The sequence below is a fragment of the Schistocerca nitens genome, chromosome 4, assembly GCF_023898315.1.
Source record: "Schistocerca nitens isolate TAMUIC-IGC-003100 chromosome 4, iqSchNite1.1, whole genome shotgun sequence".
Classification (NCBI taxonomy): Eukaryota; Metazoa; Arthropoda; class Insecta; order Orthoptera; family Acrididae; genus Schistocerca; species Schistocerca nitens.
The window spans coordinates 121,753,865-121,771,383 of record NC_064617.1 but is presented as its reverse complement, the minus strand read 5'-3'; the positions used below and the strand labels follow the sequence as shown (position 1 = coordinate 121,771,383).

The 17,519-nt window shown below is 39.8% G+C and overlaps 1 protein-coding gene across 2 annotated transcripts in view; it reads right to left on the bottom strand.

The window, feature by feature from the left end:
- LOC126253071 (solute carrier family 22 member 7-like) overlaps positions 1-17,519 on the bottom strand; it is a 561,992-nt gene that overhangs the window by 133,500 nt on the left and 410,973 nt on the right. The window contains exon 1 of one of the 2 annotated variants that reach the window (XM_049954161.1): positions 6,246-6,327. The exons of the other annotated variant lie outside the window; for it this stretch is intronic. Coding sequence (XP_049810118.1) covers positions 6,246-6,287 — 42 coding nt within the window. The 5' untranslated portion in view covers positions 6,288-6,327. Of the gene's footprint in view, positions 1-6,245; positions 6,328-17,519 lie in introns of those variants that run through there. 2 annotated transcript variants of the gene reach the window in all.

Genomic DNA, 17,519 nt, shown 5'->3' with positions numbered 1-17,519 from the left:
CGAATTAATTCAGTCGGACTGTAAGGGTTGGAAAGGAACTGATTCTTTCGAATCATGTCTTCAAAATATTCTGCTGGCGTGCGGAATTCAGACTGTTTGAAATTACGCTGCATAATAAGACTGTGTTTGACTCTGTCTTGCGTGTTTTCGGACCAATATGCCGATAGAAATGCATGATAAAAATCATTCAGATTATTACAATCTCTAATGAGTGCACGCATCCGCGTCGCCGGTTCGTTTTCTAAATATCCACACATAAATTCCAGTTTGTGACTTAGTGGCCAATTTGGTGGGAGTGCATACATAAATTGATCTAACCATGCACATGGATGTATGTCATTTTTAGAATTGCGGAAGATCTTAAATTTCCGAACAGTCAAAAAGTGTTTATAGTCAAAGTTTTCGCCTCGTGGCGACAAAGACCTACCGCGTCTGTCCCAGTTCGAATGTCGATTATTGTCAAGTTCGCGCGCCTGGCGCTCTCTTGTTGTGTCCCGTAAACGAAATAAATTACTTTCTTCAAACCCCTCTGCTATCTGTGATTCTAAATTTCTTCTGCTGTCTTTTCCTACGATTTCGCCTTCAATTTGTTTGACTTGCTTTCGTAATGCCTCAACTTCCCTTTTAACGCGTTCATTAAATTTTCCCTGATTTTCAACATGCTTATTTATGTTCTGGTACTCTTCGGTTTCTGCAAATGGTAATGGAGCTGTATCATCTGAATCTCTATCCCCATTTAAACTAAGACTTGTCAATTTATCTGAAATCTCCTCAACTCTTTCCGATAAATCACCTATTTGTTCTTTCTGTCTATTTACGTCTTCCGTAAGTGTCGCGACTCGGGTTTCAGTATTAACACATTTGGTAGTTAACTGTTCATATTGTTGTGTTAGTTTATTTATTCTGTCATTTGGTACGGATTCCTCGATTCTCTCAAATATTTCTTCCTTATCGTGTGCACGTTGTAAATTTAACTCTGAAAATTTCTGTACTATCACGCGATCTCTCTCCTCCTGTTCTCTATCCTGTTCCCTTTGTCTAATCTCTACTGCAATTAATCTATTATTGTGAGCATTCAAAATCGGTTGTACTTCTTCTCTGATTTCTTTCTTTAATTCATCTTTCATATTTTTGAAACATGTCCCTATTCGTGAATCTAACCGTGTTTCCATTGTTTCCATCTCTGTTTTAATTGTGCCTATTTGTGATCCCAACTGTGATCCCAGTGAGTCTAACCGTGTTTCCATTGTTCCCCTATCTGTTTTTAATTCAGATCGTAACTGTGATCCCAGTGAGTCTAACCGTGTTTCCATTGTTCCCATCTGTGTTTTAATTGTTCCTATTTGTGATCCCAAATTTAATATTGCACCCATCAACTGCTCCATATTAGCTTGTTCGCAATTCCTTTCGCCCCTAACATTTCCCGCAAAACCAGTTTCATTCGTCATAGCTGTAAAGCTATCTGTGTTTGATGCTATTCCAGAATTTTCTATCGTTAATCTCGTATTCTGTGAATTTTCTGATTGAGAAAAATTTTGAAATGGTTCCGGACTACTTTCCCGACTTATTAAATTGATTTCCACTTCATTATTCAACATACTGTTCTCCTGTGTTGGCGAGTTCGCCATGTCAACAATTTCGTCATTCTCACTATTCATCATTTTTGCCTTTTTCATTGATCGCGTAATCATTTACAAAATATACAAAACTCGTCACTATATGAAAATTACACACAATGACTCTTTATCTCCAACAATACCCTTCACACGAAATGCTTCCCTCAAACACGATTAACGAACAATTGAAATAATTGCATTAAATTGTCAAACGCGTATACAAGGCAATAAAAATTAAATTTTGAAAAATACCATTAGAAGAATGCTAATTACCAAATCTACACATGCAATATAGACTACAATTACTAACTACAAATTACTACAACAATCCTACTGTCTACTATTTCTACAATCAGAAGAATTCCAAGGGACGATCCGAAGCAGTGGACGCCACGTGCATGGGGGCTTAATAATAAGATTCCAGGTTCGAATCCTGGCAGGGTCGCCACGTGCATGGGGGCTTAATAAAAATATTAATGCAAATAATTTTAATTTTTTTTTTTTTGCTTTAGTAGCTGTCTGTCCGATTACGAAGTCTCGTAACGGTTGGCCCTGACTGTTATTGTTACGCAATCTGACTGCTTAGAACAATAACAAAGAATGAAATGGAAATTTTCATTAACACAGTTAATTAATTAAGCCCCCAGCAACTATAAAACCAACGCAACAACAAGCACAAGAGTAACTGTTCTGTGTGTGGGAGTGTGACTCAACGTACGCATCTGGCACGGTTCTTCTTCAACAACACAACAATTTTTAAATAACATTATACTGAATTAATTAAAGAAAATACAAATACCATAATTACTCAAGAGAACCACAATTACACTCTAATCCAAGAACACAAGCCAGATGCTTTGTTGACTGAACCTGTAATGACACATTATTTAAAACATGGAAATAATGAAAAATAAATCAAGTTTCGTTACCTTCATATATTGACCAAAATCACTCTCATAATTACAATATAGCTCCACACCGCCTCGCTATTACCACATCTCAACAAGAACTTTTCAGTATCACATCTCAGCAAGCACTCCCTACTAGCACATCTGAACACGAACTGACTACTACGAGTCCTGGACAAGCACTGACCTCTAGCACATCTCAATAATGACAGCCCGTGGAGGCGGCGGAACAATGCTCTCTAGCGATCTCTGGCGCTGTGGCTCAGTGTAGCCACCTTTCAACATTCAACTTCATTACTGGACAGTGACTGTTATCAATGTCATTGTGTCCTGGATAACTGTACTAACAATTTTTGGTGGCGTAACAAACTGCTCACTCTACTTAGTAACTGAACTTCACGTGAAATACATTGTAGTCACCCTACTTAGTAACTGACCTTCACATGGAATACATCGCATATGTTATCTAATGTTTGAATGGTACATCCTCGAATAAACACCATCTCGCAATACTTTCAACATCCAGCTTCAAGGTGATGAAAATTTTTGCTCCCTAGGAGAGACGCAAGCTCTAAGTAATAGAATTACTAGTGTGTTGGTCTTGACAGATAACCATAACTATTAATTCTGCTCCTCAGTAGGATATTTAGCGTCTTGTGTGCTGTCTTGTATTTATTACAGAGGTTCAACTGAGCCATATTCTATTTGCCATCCGCAAATCCCATAGAAGCTACGGGCGATAATACATGTATTATTTATGGCCAAATGTTTAATTCGCCGAGCCAGCTTAGTAACTATCTCGAACTTTGCTTAAGATACTTTCTTGAATCATTCAAGCATAATTTGTGTCCTACATGCCACGTAAAATCATTGGTTCAGCTTTTGTGTGTTCATTTCAACCCACAGCTACTGTGAATGCTGACAAGACCACCATTAGTATGGGGGGATCTCTCTCACTACCTTTTTATTTTTTATCTATAAAACCTCTGTTTTGGTGAATATATATTTTCATGACTTTTCTGTCGTTTCTTGGAAACAAATTTTATGAAAATTTGCGTTTTTTAAACAAAGCAGAATTTAAACACTTTGAATACTAGAACACATCAAAATTGGCAGCTTATTTTAATTTTATGTATTACTAAAATAACAAAACATCGTTACCTCTCTATTCACCCACCAATTATCATCAGGGAGATAGTATTACACATTCGCAACATAACTGTACGGAAGAATCTACCTTGGTTGTAATCAAAACAGGGGCAAACAATACTGGTATTAATAGATATTTGCTATAGTGATCACCTACCTGCAGGTAATGATCGAAGTGATCACTATAGCAAATATCTACTAGGGGTTATTCAAAGTAATAGTTCTCCTACCAGCGGACTGTAATGGGTGCCTGGAGAAGATGCACACACATACTACATTTCGACACAGCCATCGACCAAGAAAGATGGTGGGCTACTAAAATAAGTGCAGTCCGCGTACTACAATGACCTAGCAGGATCCTTGAGGTGCTGTCCAGTGCCGCTGGTTCTGACATAGCCTTTGACCTTAAAGCATAATCTATTAAAATAACAAGAGTGCCCCTACTACTGGACTGCAGTAAGTTCCTTGAGACAACGCTCACTCTAATTTCGTTCTGAAGCATCCATCCGGCAAGAAGCAGTGGGATACACACCACCATCTAGTGGACTTTAGTGGCTGCCTTGAGAATATGCTCACTTCCATTCCTTTTTTTATGCAATCATCAGCCAAGAAATATAATGGTCTACTGGACTGACGTAGAGTCCTGCTCTAGTGAACTCTAGCAAGTGCCTGAAACGATGTTCTCTTCTACTATGTTCTGACGTAACCATCGTCCTAGTAGAATAATGGGATATTAGAATGACCAGAGTAACTCCACTAGTGGACAGGGGACGTTGGGGAGATGGTCATTCGTAGTACGTTCTGAAGCAACCACCTGTAACAGTCCAATCTGGTTCTTTACACAAGAATGTTCTACTCACCTTCCACTGGTCTTCTCATGCAACACACGTTTCCCTGAATAAAACTATCGACGCTTGTCATGTAGAGAAGCTGTAGTTAACACTAGCCGCACTAAACGTATTTACTGGACGCAAAAAATTGTTTTCTAGTTCCATTTTGTACTAACTAGTAAATGAGAGAAAGAAATCTAATAAAAATTTCGTTATACTGTCACATCTAGGACACCATTTCAACTGCCAAATCCAAATTAATTTTGAGTTAACATTGCGACATTCGCAACTAGATACATTCACTCTCAATAGCCATCTGGGTATACAGCGTAACCTATTACTGTAAAAGTACACACCCATCGGAGGTTTGAGTCCTCCCTCTGCCATAGGTGTTTGTGTTATCTTTAGCGTAAGTTAGTTTAAGTTAGATTAAGTAGTTTGTAAGCCTAGCGGCCGATGACATCAGGAGTTTTGTCCCATAGGAACTTACAACAAATAGAAAAACACATACTGATTGTCTGTGAATGATACGCTCGCTCAATATGCTACAGAGTGTTCAGTTCTAGGTTACTGTGATGTGGTCGGGAAAGTGAGGTCCCATGTTAATTGTGGAAGTGCTATGTGTCAGAAGATGTAGTCATCAGCTACAGAGGATCGTTTACAAGAAAGCAGATACAAAATATTATGTGAAATACGCTAGCAGCAATCGTATGAGTTGATTTCATAAAATTTGTTACCAGCAACACTGACGAACTTTCAGAAGGGTCACCAGTTTACATCATATACCACAAGATGCACACATTTAAGTGGATCAGATTAAATTTATTCAGAAGGCGAAAGACGACTATTTATACTACCGAACTACGAAAACGAAAATGGTGCATAGCGCACGGGAGTCCTTGCAGAATGCCTATCTATCAGTTTTCAAAGGAACTGAAGTTCCAGTATTTCATGTAATTATTCACCAAATAGAAAAATTTAAAACACTGTCATAGTCTACTCAGTAAGAGGTACAATCTTACTCTGAAGGTTTTTACACAATAAGTCAAGTATTAAAGCTGGAAACTGTCTACAAATCTTGAGGCAGGACACGCATACTTCCTACACTATATATATCAAGCATTTGAGATTGAGAGGACTTGTCGACTTCCAACAAACAAATACAATTTCAAACCTTTTAGAAACTGTTTTGTCGACCCCTGCCCTTCCCTCGCACCCTACCACAAAATAATGAAAGGAACAATGGTAATCGCCTACTACATTTTCGCTGTTCATGTAGTAAAACTTCAGCATGAGTCACCACTGTATGTATCTGCAAAACTATATCACTGTACTCCACGTAGTTCAGAAGGTGTCACCTCATAAGCAAGAAGACACGAGAAAAACGGAGCAGAAATTACACTACACTCATTCATTAGTTGATAATGAGAGTAATTTGCGACTGCTAACAGACTTTAGAAATAGTTTCAAACCTTTTCTATATATTTTCATTCTCTGTCGGTGAATATACTGTAATTAATACAATCCAACATAATTATCAACCACAAATGTTTTACATGAATGGCGTCACATTTTTAACACATTAACAATGCAAGGGAGTTCGATTCTTTAAATAATTTGGGACTGGAGGCTTATTATTGATAAAGCTAAAACATCGGCGTGAAGTTAGTATAAGGCAGAGCCTTCCTAAAATTTCCCATATAATAATGCAAAATGAAGCGAGTAAACTATTTTGGCCGTACCTGAAAAGCAATGGAATCGTCTCCGTGAGCAAGGTTTCGCATCGCTGCAGTTCTGCGTATGGCCGTGCAGACACTGGTTCGGTGCGCGACACACCGTTCATACTTTTTTAGCTGTAATACACCATCCACGCGTGTGTTAGTCGTAGGACAGATAGTATATCGCATTTTATCACTTGTTTTCCAAGAAAATGCGTGTACACCGTATCGTTTCCTATTATGCCACTGTACTTCCCTATACTTATCTACACGTCCACTTGTTTTCCTACAGTTACCTCTCATAAAATATGTAAATATTCATATCACACAACGCGCGCTATCGCGGGAAATGATTCATTGTCCAGAATTGTTAACTTGTAAGTGTGTACATAGGTCTAGTAAATAAAAGTCTCTTCCTAAATTGCGGACGAAAGTATACAAATCGTTGCCTGGCAGATAACTTTCTCCTTCCAAACGAATTACAGTGAAATTTAGTGAAAAAAGCGCAGTCACAAGTAACATAGTGCGAAAGAAAAACTAGATAATTTTTATAGTCCCAGAAAGGATGCCAGTCCAGTAGAAGAACAGAACAGATTAAACAATCTTTACACCCATGATGATGCTACGTAACATGAACGAAAGAAATATGTGCAGTACACAGTGAGCGATATTTACTTCAAAATCTAAAGAAGTTTGCTATTTATTTCAAAATATTAAAATAGAAAATTGATTCATACTGAAATATTTCAAATCCATAAGAGGCAAGGTCTCCAAATTATCAACGGAAACATAGTGTCTCACAGTAAAATCAACCCATAGTTTTTTGTTATTGTGCACTTTAAACGAAATCGTAGATGTTAACCTTTGGGTCGCAGGTACGTTTTTGATACGTGGAACTTCCCAATGTTGTAACAGACAAAAATCTTAATATTCAGAAAAATGAGTTAATTTAATTTACTTTAGCTATCATTTACGCTCTGATGAAGAATCCTTAATTGCATCCATATCAGTTTGTCTCCGTCTTCGTTTCTCTTTATCTATTTTCGGGCCAGACTGTGTTATCTATGGTACTTTTTCTTCTATAACTTTTGTTCCAGTCTAGATTCCACCTTCTTATACTGGTCTTGATCGAGTCAGTCCATCTCGCTCATTGTGTTACTCTTACCCTCAAACTTTGCCTCCATAATTCATTTTGCTAATCTCTCTATTTCCCCTACTCTTCTAAGTTCTGTCATTCAACTTCTCTGTTCCAAGTTCCTTCCTAACATCTTCATTTCTCACTCTTTCACTCCACGTTAGTAGTAGGGAGATGACATTGTCAGCGAAGTTTTCAAATCAAATTGCTGTCAAACTTCTAAGCAAATTAATTGAATTGATCAATAAACTAGCTTCATTCCCACCCACCCCCACATACGTACATCCACACCCACCCCCATCCCCAGATGACATCATGTGTTTACCTCAGCCTTCATGTGGCTTCCCTGTCCTTCACCCCTCACCCCTTCCATCATCTACACTATTGGCTGAAATTTCGAATTTTGGCGGGAATTTAGAATTTTTGCAGGAATTTCGAATTTTGGTGGGAATTTCTTTGTCCAAGGAATGCGCACAGATCCCACCACACCACCCACACGGGAATTGGCGGGAAAAGTGCCGTTTCCTGTACTCGAACCATGTCCTTCTGGGTGGAAAGCCCAAGTGCACCCCCTCCATCACTTGGAAACTGTCCAGATGCAGGAGAGGAAGGTTATGTTAGTGTGCTTTATTTGTTTTGGTTGGGAAACTGAAGTAAAGATCAGTCCTAATTATGTACTTAATCATAAATATCAGTCCTAATTACACATATATATGCATAGCGCTACACAAGAACTGCCTAAAGTCGCAATACAGTTCAGAAATTGATGATACCATACAACTGGTGTTAGCCTGCTGGGAAAAACTTCACAGTACCACTCGAAACTAGTGGCAGATGCACTCAAACTCTACCCTTCAGCTACAGGCTTGTGGGGAAAAAAAGGTTGGAGTGTGAGGTACTATTATTTTTTTATTTGTGTGTGTGTGTGTGGGGGGGGGGGGGGGATATTTTCTACTCGTGAGATACTGGTGTTGGACATAAAGGAGTTCAATAAGTGTAACCTGTAAAAATACAGCTGAGGAATGTATCTGTCACTGTTTTATGTCAGAGTTCGCTACAGACGCCTCACGCTGCAGTCCAGGTCACTGAAGCCAAAACACGCTACTGCAACTGACGGAAAATGTTTCAGTGTTCTAATTACATATCGAAACTGACGTGAAAAAAACAGCACTCGTAATGAATGGGTCATAATGTAACACATGTACTGGGGATAATCGTCAACCCAAAAGACTGCACATGGGTGGCAGCTGAATGTGTGTTCTCCTTGGGATACAATCACAAACTGTCGAAATTAGAGGTCCTCTTACCTTCCCTCAGCGCTCCCCCTCCCTCCCTCCCTCCCTCCCTCCGTCCCTCCGTCCCTCCCTCCTTGCATATACGGTGGAGACACAGACTTTTCAAACAGTCAACTGCAAGCCCAAACACCTCGCGATTTTTCTACCGCCCTTCCGCCAGTGGCCGGCCGATGTGGCCGAGCGGTTCTAAGCGCTTCAGTCTGGAACCGCGCGACCGCTACGGTCGCAGGTTCGAATCCTGCCTCGGGCATGGATGTGTGTGATGTCCTTAGGTTAGTTAGGTTTAAGTAGTTCTAAGCTCTAGGGTACTGATGACCTCAGATGTTAAGTGCCATAGTGCTCAGAGTCATTTGAACCATTTTGAGCCTTCCGCCAGTGAATGAGCTCGCCATGGTCACTGACCGCTTTGAGGTAATGGTCCTTCACCAACACAAAAGCATGAAGCAACCATGCACCACCCTGGTTGAAAATGGTTCAAATGGCTCTGAGCACTATGTGACTTAACGTCTGAGGTCATCAGTCGCCTAGAACTTAGAGCTAATTAAACATAACTAACCTAAGGACATCACACACATCCATGCCCGAGGCAGGATTCGAACCTGCGACCGTAGCGGTCGCTCGGCTCCAGACTGTAGCGCCTAGAACCGCAAGGCCACTCCGACCGGCAAACCACCCTGGCAAGTGCTCAATATTCTGAGGGGAAACACTACACTCTAACAACTGTATCTGACGTCAACATAGCTCCTATAATCGAACATCTATTAAAAAGGTTAACATGTCCTCTTTCCACAAAAATAGGCGCAGTCCCTTTGCTTTTAGTTTTGCAAAATCGGTATAGCTATTACTTCAACTGCAGGATGCAATTCGCATCTCATCCAACGAAGTGCACTGCTACATTACAGATGACCAAAATTCTTAGGTCGAGCTATACATCTCCTGTATATGTCCACCCTGCATAAAACTGGGAAAAAGGCTTCCACTACTTTGATGCGAAAAATACCGATCACCATAGAATATCCTCGTTATTTCTAAAGCGTCATAAGAGTAAAGAAAAAGCGAGGATTTAAGCTCCGAAGAAAACACATCTATGTTAAGGAATTTCTTTCAGTTTGATGGACAAATTACACGGCCTGAGAGTGTCTTTCGCGTTCAAATCAGTGTCCATAAATAAACAGTCATGTACATGTGTATCACAGACATTTCAGACACGTGAAATATTACAGAATACAATTTGTCATACCATTTAATCACATCTAGAAAAAAAAACACAATTATTTTACGTTTGACAACAAACAATAATTCAAGAGGACATATTGACAGGCTCTGTTTTACCAATGCAATGCCGTATCACAGTGGCGTTTACAAAACAAATAGAACCTCCTATAAGACTTTACTGTATCTCTTTCTTCCAATACATCGAAATCAAATACTGCCTGCATGCTTACATTTGACAGTTTTGATCCACAACTTACCTCTACCGATATGTGTGTAAAGTTTCTCTCATACAGCAGATTCTTGCGTTCTAGTTTTGCAAGTAATTTGATCATCATAGCCTGCTTCACACAAGTTTCTCACATGTCGGGAAGAAACACTATCATTTCTAGGTTCCACAATGAGGTATAACTCAAGTGGTGTCGACTTTATAATTAGAGGTTATGAAGTATGAAATGACATAGTACTTGCGGTAGTACCTACTTTTAAACATGCAGTGGTGACAATGATAATAAAAACAGTAATGATCCCATGAAGACAGATACAGCCCATTTCTATTAGTTTTATGAGGAAAATCGGTGTATTTTGGAGAGAACTATCTACATTCAAACTTTAACCAGCTACACTGCCCCTTGTAACAGAACGTCTTATAAGATATTACTGCATCTGTCTCTTCCAATATACTGAAAAACAACTACTGTCTGTGTGTTGATATGGAGCATATTACATATACATGTGCCGCTCCACTGGAGCAGGTCACCAATGGTCAAAGTTGCTTGCACAGATGTGCGTAAATTTTTATCAATGGTACTGGAAAAGGATCTTATCCAACAGACCATCAATCACATGACAGGGTTCCTGTATTGTTCGGTCATAATCCGTTTAAAACATTGTTTTTTCAGCTCTAATGCATCCATGCAGTGTATGACTACAGCTCTGTACATCACTTTGCACATTGTTTTTCTACCATGACTTCGAGGACAGTGTCAGGAGCTAAACTGGCATTAACATATTTTGATCCATTGGCTTTCACAGAAAGTTGAGCATCGCATCGTGTAAACTATGCAGCTTCCACAATACACAGATTTGTACAAATGAAACACAGACATGACATTTCTCACTGACAAGAACGTGGAAGACTTTGCAACATATGGAAACTGGAAGAGTCTGCGGCATTGCAGAGTGTTTCCAACAGCTATCTGAAGGTGATGACCTGTACAGTTAATCTCATCTTCCACAGTGATGGGGTAGTGGATGTCTCCGTGTTCTGTTTTGAAGATTATTGCCGGCCGCTGTGGACGAGCGGTTCTATGCGCTTCAGTCTGGAACCGCGCGACCGCTACGATCGCGAGTTCGAATCCTGCCTCAGGCATGGTTGCGTGTGATGTCCTTAGGTTGGTTAGGTTTATGTAGTTCTAAGTTCTATGGGACTGATGACCCCAGATGTTAAGTCCCATAGTGCTCAGAGCCATTTGAACCTTTTTTTTAAGAGTATTGTTTTCTAATTTTACAGTGATTAATGTCTCAGTGTTGACTATTTCCGGAAGGTGCCGTTCACACCATGAGTGAGGTAGTAGAAAAAAATGGTATGAGGAAGACACCGTTGGTATGGGATGATGTACTGTATTAAACACTGCAGTTGACAGTGTGATCAATTTAAGAATTTTACCAGTTGCTCCTTAATTTCAACTCCAACCAATGACATGTCAGAATTTTTCCCAAATTCTGCATCATTGTTAAATCATCACTCCCTACTATTCAAGTAGCATATACTAGATTGCGACTGTGCAGTATCTCCATTCGGCCATATACACCAAAGTATACCAGACAGTGTCTTATACTGACACAGTTATCTACTTACTTACAGTACATCTACCATAGTGCACAATTTATGATTAAAACTGGCTATCTTTCCCTCTATGGATGGGTGTCACAGAGTATTCTCGCATTCGAAGGATAAAATTGGAGATTAACAGATCCATCCCACATTAGACTTGACCAATCCTCCCAGTAACATCGATCTTACTCAGGCCAACCATCTACATGCACGATATATCTCCAGATGTGTGCGTTTCAATTAGGGTAGCACCTCTTATCGCTGTATAATAGACGTAGGAGTGCTGCAGTGATAGACAGTTAAGAATAAACACATGGTTTACAGATGATGGAGATCCAGATGGATGGAATTTGAAACATTTCACGTGAATCAATCGCGTTATCAATTCTGAAGAATTATTCCACTGTCTGGAGTTAGTACCAGGAAGGCACCAGCGTAAGAGGAATTGTCATATAGCATTAACAGACACTCGTATGGTTACACGGTTCTGCACTTAAAAATGCTACAATGTTAAAAGCATATGGTTGCCGAAGTATTAGTTGTGCTGAATGCAACGCACATAATACTCTAATGCAGGATACATGAGTCCATCATCAGACATAAATCCACACAGAAAGTGCCCTAACCCAATCACTATAGTGACAAATTTCAAAACAATAAAACTTTTTTTTTCTACACTATTCTCTTGTCCTAGGAAGGCATCGTCAATCCATAGCTGCTGCTCGAGCTGTTTATAAACCAGCTAGAAGGAAGTCAGGTGATTGGTGTTCTGTCTCTTAGGAAATTAGTGGATTTTATACGTATTTTTAAATTGGAAATGTACGAACCCTCAATCAGACTTCCCATGGCAGTCATGTTTATCATTAGTAGTAGCAGTATTGGTTTTGATGGATGCAACTATGTCTCACTAGGAAACAGAGCGGGGAAAAACGGACATGAATAGTTGTAATAGCTGATACATTGAGGTACCACGCACGCCTTGCTGCACGAAAGCGCACACAAGCAAGTAGCAGCTTCTTATGATGGAGTAAGCATCACAATCAGTAGTCATAGGATATGCACCAGTTTTATTGTTGTTTACAGTAACATGACCACAGCTCTGGTAACATTCCTCTTGCACAAAGATGTCTTGGTCTGATATTAAGTAGGTTTCCTCATGTGTAGGACAATATGGCAATGTGTCTCTCGATTACACCCCCATCATACTATTAAAGGTGATATATGTGACATTGCTCCACTGTCCTACAGGACCCTATGGGGATGGCTTAAGTCTGATAAACGCATTAATTCATCTCCTTTATACGTACGGAATAACATTGTGTGTGTGAGAAGCAGCTGTAATTAGGTAATACCTGTATCTATATACGACTTCATGTGTGAGAACGCAGTTATGGATTAGGATAGACATGTTTTGCATGCTTTATTATGACACCTCTGTGTAATACTTTGTTGAATTATCCATTACCAAAACCCATATTGTTTACAGGGGGAGGGGCAGGGTTAAAAGAGAATACAGTCAGAGCATAGTCCTTAAGCTTTTCTCAGTCTTGAGTGTCCTGGTAGCCCCAACCCACATCTTTCCCCGCATTTCGTGGTACTTCTTTCTAATTTTGTTTATTCTCAGTCAATTTAGGTAATTTTACAAGTCTTTTCACGAGTTTACATATTTTGTCGTATTTTCCTCAATTTGAGGTAATTTACCATCAATTTGTCGTAAATATATCAGGTTTTCCTCGATTTTTACCGACTTCATGTCATTTTTCCATGTTTTTTTTATATTTTCCCAATGTATCTGTTCATATTTTCTGCACACCCACGCGTTGTTTGATTTTATATAAGGATATTTGCGTGTCCTATAGACCAGACTACTTAAAAATCCTAAGAATTCCCCTCATCCCGATGATCTGCAAGTATGCATTTTGGATAGGAATATCATGAAAAGTACAGTAACACTCGCATCGTACATAGGTGAGGCTCAGTCGGTGGTGCTGATTGAAAACTTGTAGTCTAGGAACAAATCTATGTATTGTTATGATACATTAGAGAGCTTGTGTGCAGGCTCATGTAGCGATGCACTTGATGCAAACTCAGTCTGGCATAGCTCTACACGTTCATCAGTCATCCCACCCTAAGGTGTAGAGATCTACAAGAGGCAGTTGACTATTTATTTATTTATTTATTTATTTATTTATTTGCACGTCAAGTTCCGTAGGAGTTTATTTTCTACAAGCCATGAACTTATGTCATTAACTGCACTATTTGAAACCGAGATAATGGTGGACACAACACCCTATACTACCAAGCTAGTGTCATCAGGTAACAGAAATATTTTAGAGGTATCTGTAATGCTACAGGGCATACCCATTTAAACAAATAAGGAAGAGAAGTGGCCCCAGCACTGATCCCTGGGGCACCCCCCATTTGAGCGTACCCCACTGAGACCCCACATCACAGCCATTCTCAACACTGTGAATAATGACGTTTTCCTGTCTGTTGTTAAAGTAAGAGGTGAACCAATTGTGAGCTACTCCCCATACTCCATAATGGTCCAACTTCAGGAGCAATATTTTGTGATCAACACAATCAAACACCTTAGTTAAATAAAAAAAAAGTGCCTGGTGCTCTAAACCTTTTATTTAGCCCATCCAGTACCTCGCACACAAAAGTGAATATAGAATTTTCAGTCATTAAACGACTTCTAAAGCCGAACTGTACATTTGATAGCAAATTATGTGATATAAAACGATCAATTATCCTTACATAAACAGCCTATTCAATAACTTTAGCAAACACTGATGGCATAGAAATAGGTCTAAAAATGTGTACATTATCCCTTTCTCCCTTTTTACACAGCGGCTTTATTACTGGGTACTTTAATCGTTTACTACTCACCAGTCCTAAAGGAAAAATTACAAATATGCCTAAATACGGGCCTGACATGTCCAGCACAATACTTTAACATTGTGCTAGGCGCTCCATCATATCCACGAGAGTCCTTAGTCTTCTGTGATTTAATTATTTACCTAATCTCCCCCTTGTCTGTATCACAGAGGAGTATTTCAGACATCAGTTCTTCGAAAGATATTTGCCAAGGGATTTATATGATTCCCTGTAGTAACAGAATTTTTATTTAATTCACCAGAAATGTTCAGAAAATAACTGTTAAATACTTTACATGTATCTGATTTATCAGCAAGAGAAATATTTTTACTAGAAACTGACTTTATATCATCAACCTTTTGCTGCTGACCTGACACTTCCCTCACAACTGACCACATGGTTTTAATTTTATGCTGTGAATTAGCTATTCTCTTTACATACTGCTTACTCTTTGCCTCCCTAAACATGGAAACATGACGTCCTCTGAAGGTGATTCCTTAGTTAAAGGGACTTCCTTTAGACAGCTGACTTCAATCTAAAAAAGGTGCAGCTTTAACATCAACTACTACAGGAATTTTTGCATGAGTGATCCCACCACGACCCTCTACATTGTCACCTTAATCATTGCCAGCCTTCCCTTTCCATGACTACTGAGGTGCAGGCCATGCCTAGTGAAACTCGATCTACTGATAGACTGAGCTGGCACCACTGCAATGTGACCCATGCCCTCTGCCATCAGTGCCTTCTCGAATTCCATGTTAACAGGCTTGTCAGCCGCATTAAGATGTGTACAGTGTCGATTTCCACTGCTTCTCTGATATCTTTTCCCCATAAGCATATGCTCCTATTGGGTACCAGATGAGCTGCAGTACTTTTGTTTACATCCTCCAGCCCTGATACGCCAGCACAACCGTCTCAGGACGTCTACAAATTGTATATTTTTACTTCTAGTAATAAGTTATTCGTTAATTGATAGTGTGTCGACTGCACTTAGCATCCTGGAACATGAGAGTTTCCCCTCCCCATACCTAAAGAGCGCGCACTGCTAACTATGCAGTCTTCTCTCTTACCCAATTTAACGAAATCATGCCATTCACCACGTTATACGAAACAGTCGGTCGAGTAAACTGGAAATAAAGCTTCATAATCCAAATGTTTGCGTCTCAGTGTGTAAATTCTCACATACGATCGGCTAAACCACAATGAATCTATCGCAAAACTTAGCTAAAACGAGATAGAAAGCTGCACTTTTACTCCCAGAAGCGACCAAATCCCCTCCCACTCAACTTCCAGTAAATAAACGTGTTAATTTTTATGCAATGTGACACAAATTCGTGTAATCTCAACACAGCTGAAGCGATCACTACTTGTTAAAAATAGAAAAAAGAAGAAAGTGTAATTATTGCACCACTAAAAGTTACACTAATTAACTATCCGAGAATGGGTTTCGTAATTTAGAAGAACAGATGTGTTTACTATTGAAAGAGATCTGTTAGATCGCTTTCATAACAATTAATTTTGCTTTGTTTTATTATTGTCTCTTGCTACTTGTTGATGACAGTGGCTGAAAGTGACTTACGCGCTAATTAATTTTGTTCAGCATTTGTGATTCTTGCAAACATAAGAATGCCTGACAAATGTATCCTTTGTACAATGTATGTGACCAAGTACTTCAATGAAGTTATTCGTAATATTAGGGAATCATTAAGACATGAAAACATTTCGGTTTCAATAGGCGAGACGACAGGTACTGCATGTTAGTGTGTATGCAGGGCAGCAGTCGGTGCAAAAAAAAAAAAAAAAAAAAAAAAAAAAAAAAATACGGAAGTAAAACTTAGCTGTTAAATTTCAGATACTGAAAATGGTAAATCAAGCTGCAAATGCAATTTTTTTTAACGGTTCCCTAGTTTCTTTGTAACTGGTGTAAGACATCGTGATCTCCTGATCTTCATTGCTTACATATTCCACCATCACAATCATATTCTGCACATCAAGACTTTTCATTCGAACCCAAACTCGATAAGATAAAGTCAATGTTGTATGAATTCATGTAAACAATATGCAAATATTCCATGTAGGCTTTCACGGCCGGCGTCTTCATCAATAAACACTTCCGGGCTAAGTTGCCGTGGTCGATCTGTAAAACTTCTTCTCCCTGACGTCGTTGACTCACCTCCGAAGATGTTCTCCGTAGTTGAGAACGAAACGTCAGGGAGAAGAAGTTTTACAGATCGACCACGGCAACTTAGCCCGGAAGTGTTTATTGATGAATATGCAAATAACTAGTAAATCGCAAGTGCACACCGAGATTGAAATACTCGAGACTGGGGTACACACACACATTGAAGACATGACGGTCACAAAAGCTTTTAGTTCAGGAGGGGCAAGCCGCACGCCGGGAGGCCGGTCCCTTCAAAGGATGAGCCAGCGTATCTATGTCGGCCGGCGACTGCCCGTGGAGCAGACAGCGTGTTTGGCTTAAAAGTAAATTCCGTTAAATTGTGTGGGAGCGCCCAGCCTACGCATTGTTTACAAACATAGCACGCAGTTTCAGAGGTTTTCCCAGGGAGACAGCAAACGCCAAACGCCGATGCTACAGATTTCTGGATTGGTCGCCTTAAACGAAACGTCACTGTCCCATTTTAGAAGAGCAATGCTGATTGGCAGACGATATTCCTGACGCCTTGAGCTGAAGGAGTAATTGAAGAGACCAAAAGATACACCCCTTCATGTTTGGTGTAGAGAGGGGTTATTCCGTTGTCGCTCTTGGAGCGAGAACACGTAACAAGACCGAGTGCGCTCGTATGTGTACTCAAAGAGCGAGGAACAAGTCTCTCCTCAGTCCTTCACTGGGAGAGCACCCCTGTCAAGAGTGAATCGGAGTGCGACTCTATACCGCGTCCTTGCGATTAAGCGTGGTTCACTGTGCTGGCCGCCAC